General features: G+C 32.2%; 1 protein-coding gene and 1 long non-coding RNA gene across 2 annotated transcripts; both read left to right on the top strand.

Annotated features, from left to right (window-relative positions):
• The first annotated feature begins 1,182 nt into the window (after positions 1-1,182).
• LOC117114516 lies at positions 1,183-3,427 on the top strand. The gene is made up of 4 exons (XM_033258192.1): positions 1,183-1,551; positions 2,151-2,469; positions 3,040-3,146; positions 3,396-3,427. The coding sequence occupies exons 1-4, from the start codon at positions 1,254-1,256 to the stop codon at positions 3,425-3,427; spliced, it is 756 nt and encodes a 251-aa protein (XP_033114083.1). The 5' UTR covers positions 1,183-1,253.
• Positions 3,428-3,968: 541 nt separating this feature from the next.
• Positions 3,969-5,715, top strand: LOC117114522. The gene is made up of 3 exons (XR_004446380.1): positions 3,969-4,323; positions 4,457-4,565; positions 5,020-5,715. It is a non-coding gene; the product is annotated as an uncharacterized LOC117114522 (long non-coding RNA).
• The last annotated feature ends 374 nt before the right edge of the window (positions 5,716-6,089 follow it).

The following is a 6,089-nucleotide window of genomic DNA, read 5'->3' on the forward strand; positions in this document are numbered from 1 at the left end:
AGCCAAATCAGTCAATCGTCGCAAACATCGATTTTTAGTCATTAATAGAGGGTTAATGATAAAGGGCAAAGAAAAAAAATTGTTTTTTGTACTTCGCATCTCGCACAACGATCGATAAAGCAGGGAGTTAAATAACAACTCCCTGGATAAAGTAGGCCTGAGATATGTTTGTTTAATTGTCGAAATCTCGGTCAGAATAATTTTTTTTAACAGATTTGAAATCATTCCTGCAGGGAGTTAAATAACAACTCCCTGGATAAAGTAGGCCTGAGATATGTTTGTTTAATTGTCAAAATCTCGGTCAGAATAATTTTTTTAACAGATTTGAAATAATTACTATGAAACAGTGTCAATACCAGCAACGGAAAATATCCTTTCGGCCGTTTTTATGTGTGATAAGAGAACCTAAATCGAGGTAAGGCTAGGCCTAGCTTAGCAATTTGGATAGGCTAATGTTTTCGGCGCATACTATATTTCTTCGCCGACCCATCGCAATATTAAACATGAAAAATCCATCCGCATATATTTTTTTGTGTGGAACACAAAAAAATCAAATTTCAGTCTTATTTTACATGTTGTACATATTTAGGAATGTCTAAATTCAGTTAATTTAGCGATTTCGTATAAATCAAATCAAATTTTTCTACAACTGAAATCTTGCCGGGAATGCAGGGCTTTAAATCCGACATTTCCTTATGAACATAGCCGTTCAAAGAACAATATTTTCGAAATCAGAAATCAACCTTCAAAGTTTATGATTTCGCGTATTTCTTAGGCAGGAGCATCACCAAATTGTCAAAAATTGTTGTATTAACATTGAAAATGGGAAAAATAACAGTATATCATGATGAATAGATTTGTAAAAGTTAGTTTAATACAACAAATTGATTTAAAAAATGTTGGACAATTAAGCTTGTTTTAGCCATTATCTCTGAAACACGATTTGCGACGCCGGAGTGACTGGTTTGGCTTGAATCTTGAATCATTGTTATCATTATCTTCCTCATTTATTTATTATTTGTATATACTCTCCTCCTCCTCCGCCGCCTCCTTATCCTTCTCCTTCTCCTTTTCTTTCTTCTTCTTCTTCTTCTTCTTCTTCTTCTACATTATATAAAATTGTAAAGGCTAATGTTTTTAACCACAGTAGGACATTATTAGGCTTTATCGTCTAAACTTGGAATCATTTTCATTCAAGTCTTTTAAATTATGTGCAAAAAGTCCAACAAGGACATTATAATTACTGTACAATTATGCCTATTCGCTTTTTTTTTTCTACATTAGCCGTAATTGAGTTTTATCACCAATCCAAGCTCAGCCTAGGCTATTCTGTTACTGAAGGTGACAGCCTTGCTTTAAATTGCTCTTCAAATTATCCATTTGGTGCCTCTTACACTTGGAAACACGAAGAGTCTGATAAAGTTGTTGCTAGCGGAATCATCATGAACGACACAAATATAACCTGTACCGAAGCTGGACACTACGTTTGCACTCTTAATCCTGACAACGAAAGAAATTCTACTAACGTCAAAACCAATGTATATGTGTCATGTATGTACTGTAGCCAATTATTAATTTTGGGATATTTAGGTAAACAGTAGGTGAAACAGTAGGTATTGTTAAGTCATTACGATTACCCATGGCCCATTGCAACCTAGACTTTTGCCACCTGGCCTTTGGTAAAAAGTTAACTTTACTTACAAGAAAATTGAAAAAGATATAAATTTCTAAATATTGTCCTGATTTGCCTTAATAGTTTGATATTATGCAGTGTTTTATTATGTATTACCAATAATGTTATTGCCAACAGCAAAGTTTTTTATTTGTCTTGTTTTGTTATAGGGAATCATCATAGACAAGATGATATAATTTAATTTTGATTATTATTTATATTAATATTACTATTATTATTATTACTATTATTATTATCATTATCATTATCATTATCATTATCATTATCATTATCATTATTATTATTATTATTATTGTTGTTGTTGTTGTTGTTGTTGTTGTTGTTGTTATTATTATTATGACGTCGAAATCTTCGTTTATTTTATTTATTTAATTATTTATTTTCATGTAAGGTGCACATATCGATGAAATGGAACGTAAATGTATTGGGAATTATAAATCTTTTTTTTTCTGTGTAGGTCTTCCACGCCAACCAGTCAACATAAGTGTTCTTAAGTTGACTAGAAACAAAATCATTTTTGAGTGGAGTCCATCACTAGGTTCTGAGAACCAGACACAATATATAGTTGAATGGAAAAACACTGACAGGGAAATAATTGGGAACCAAACATTGCCAGTTCCTGATAAATCTCCACCATTTTGCTTTACCATTGAAGACTTGGATATAAGCGCTCTGTCTATGATTGGTATATATGGTAAAAATGAAAAGGGAAAAACTGAATCTGTTATAATTTATACCAGCTCAAAGACCACTGATTCGCCTGCATATACAAGCGAGTGTAAGACGACGTGTTTCAAGAATACGGGGGATGACACTGTTATGAGCCCAAGAGGTAGTTCGACTGAGCTTTTATATCTACCTACGTCTCCAATCTATTATCTATTCATAATTATGGTCATTAAAGCCGGTCACTAACTACGTCGTACGACGGTAGTACGAGACCGTCGCACGACAATCTAACTCCGCTAGAAGATGCAACGCCGTCTGCTGATTTTCGGTGGCAGTCTGAACGAATCGTCATTAAATAAAAACGATCCGTTGCGCGCACGTCGTCGCGGTGTGTTCTGCATAGAATCGCGTCGGCCAACGACCATCGGGCGCAGTGAGTGGCCGGCTTTAATGTGGTGTTGTTGTGGTGTTGTTGTGGTGGTGTTGTTATTGTGATTTGCTGTCTGTTCATCTATTATTTATAATTTCATCATGTCTAACTATGACTTTTTAATAAACAATAACAATAGTATAATAGTAATAATAGTATAACGTAATAATAGTATAATAGTAGAACAATAACTATAATAGTAAGAGTTTGTTAATCTATAGTAAATGCATATTTTATTTTTTACACCAGAGAATTCAACGACTTTGTTAGTCTCGGTAATATCTGGCACATTCACTACAGTTTTTCTGTGCATAATAGTAGCAGTAGTAGTTTGTAAAACGACTAAAAAAGAAGGTAACTTCTGTAGTTCCAATTTACAAAATTTTGACATTGTGCTATTGAGCAAAGCGTATATAATATGCCAATTAATTAGCTTTGCACAGTCATGACTCTTGATATTGGTGTGTCAAGAACCAATGTAACGTTTAAAATTGTGAAGACAATTCTAGTTTAATTTAGTTAATCCACTTAATTTGAACTTCAGAATGTCTTTTCATTTTTTTGTAACAATGTAAGATATAAATATAATTTTCTCTTTTTAAGGCACTAACATTGGAAATCTCAATATCGAGTAAGCTATTTTCTTCTCACTTTTACTCACTTTGTTATTTAATAACCATTATTAGAAAGCTCTTCAGACCGAAATAAGTTACAAATATCTTGAGTTTTTGTCTTTAATTTTTAGTAAAAGTGAAAATATATACGATAACGAGAGCGAACATATGATTAGGTCACAAACTGCTTCCTCAAGTAATAACTCAGGTAAGACAAAAACTATTGTTTTAGGACTAAAACCTGGGTATAATCTACTCTTCGCTGAGCAATTATTTACATATGCACCTAACCTAAAATTATCATACTGATTCAGGATATTATGCCTATTAATGTTTCTAAAATCAGCCATAAAAGAGCGACATATCAAAATCATTAATAAAATATATCCCTGAACCTTTAAATTAAATAAAGTTCGAGTTAAGCAAGCATGTAAATTAAAACGTGGTAAATTTAAAAAAAAAAAAACGTATTCAACGTTATTGTATTACTTGAATGGACTTATTATGAATATTTGCATTTTATAACTCATTGTTTTCAATTCAAAACAGCATATACAAAATATAAAATGATTTATGTAGGCTGATTCCTGCATAAAATGGGCTTGACACAAAGCTACATATTAAACTGATTTACTTGGTAGGCTTATACATATATTCTTTGATTCACCAAGATAACTAACAGGTCTATGAACTGCTGAACTCTTAATGCTTGATACAATCGGTTCCATAACCTGTTGGCTAGCCGCTTGGTCAGTTCGGCGGGTCACCCGGGGCATCATACAATTTGATCCTTTGTAAAATGTTACTTTGATGGTTCAATCATTTTACTGACCTAACTTGATATTTTTACAGCAGTATTATACAAATCTTCTTCATTACGCAGGTCCTTCTAACACAATAGGTCATCGGTCTCAGAGGTAGGCCACTTTCAAATTATTATTTCTGACAATGACATTAACAATATGAATCAAATAAACAACTAAGAGCCTGAGAATTACCTAAAATTGAAATGGATCACTCTAAAAATAATGATTTGATACAATAATTTAGAAATCAAGACTTGCGACAGACACCGCAAATATATCCCAGCTCAACAAGAGTGACAAATCAGACACCTGAATCAATCATTCTGACTTATCCAAGAAGACCAAAAAATGAGGTAAATGTGTTTTATACTATAGTTTTCTGTTATTGTGTCACAATACCTACACTGTAAAAACAGCGTAAAGCAAAATTTAAACACAAAGCTCCACGCAATGTTGTCCTCGTTTTTGGTGACACGTTTAAAAGCTAGTTTAGATATAGCTTAATGTGCTTATAGATCTTGACGTGTCTAACATTAAATGTGCATAGGTATTTGACATCATGATGTCAAATACCTAAGCACATCTAATCCTAAACACATCAGAAAACTAAACACATTAGGCCGGACCTAAATACGTATAGTTTTTAAACGTGCCACCATGACGGGACAACACTGCGTGGAGCTTTGTGTTTTAAATGCTCCACGATTTTTACAGTCTGGACTTGTAGAGGGCTGACAATACAGAACTCATCACAAATCAAATCACAAAACGATAAAATAATCGTCCATTTCCTTATTATTTAAACAGAATGAGTTGATATACATTGACATCGACCATAAGTCAGCGAAAGTGAATAATTCCAGCAAACCTCCAATCAGAAACGATTCTGCAACTATCTACGCAGACCTAGATTTGGTAGCAATGAAATTAATTGAAATTTAAAAGCCTTCAGGATGATACAGTAGGCTTTTGGAAAAGAAATGAGCATATCACCATGTAAATGATGATTAGAAAATACAAGATACAGTATTTCGATTTTTTTGTATTATTATTTAATTTCAAATCTGTCAATTTACAATATAGTAAAGGTATTTTTAACATTTATACACAGTAAACACAAAAAACATATCGTGTTTAATTTTAAAACTACACTAGTTCAGAATATAAGCAACTAATGACTGAATCTAATACAGACATGAAAACTGCATTGTAACCTTGTAACATCAATTCGCAATTAAATTTTAAGAGATTTCAATACAGGCCAGCTTTTTATTCCTATAGGCTTATAGCATATGCATATGGATATACTATATTGAGACAAACTATTCACTGTTCGACGTAAACTTTGACTTCTTGATCTCTGACCATCATTTGAACTACTAGCTAGTTAGGGACGAACTTTATTGAGTAATAGTCAGGGATAATGTCAGGATTCATCATAACATACAGAATTTGCAACGTACTATACATTAATATATTACAGTACTCAGAAAAATGTTGCCTTTAACTATGAAATCTATGAAATCAAATGTATACATAGAACCCCAAATAAAAAGCTTAATATTTAGATAATAATTCGTTTTTCAACGAACTTATACTTTGTGCATGCGTACTTAATTGTGCTATTTGCTGATGTGTTGTTAAATATATATAGTATATATGTAGTATATTATATATATATATATATATGATATTGAAGGAAGTTAGCCGTTAACACTGTTGAATAAATATAATATAAATCATCAAAGGTACATATACAGTATATGCCTACGTTAACATTAAAGTGTAAAAAAAAAAGATTATTCATGATACACAGTAGTTTTTATGTCTATAGAATACACAGACGTCAGAAATAATCAAGTGAATAACAATATATT

The sequence above is a fragment of the Anneissia japonica genome, unplaced genomic scaffold (assembly GCF_011630105.1).
Source record: "Anneissia japonica isolate Jap-2015-1 unplaced genomic scaffold, ASM1163010v1 scaffold284978_len400890_cov162, whole genome shotgun sequence".
Classification (NCBI taxonomy): domain Eukaryota; kingdom Metazoa; phylum Echinodermata; class Crinoidea; order Comatulida; family Comatulidae; genus Anneissia; species Anneissia japonica.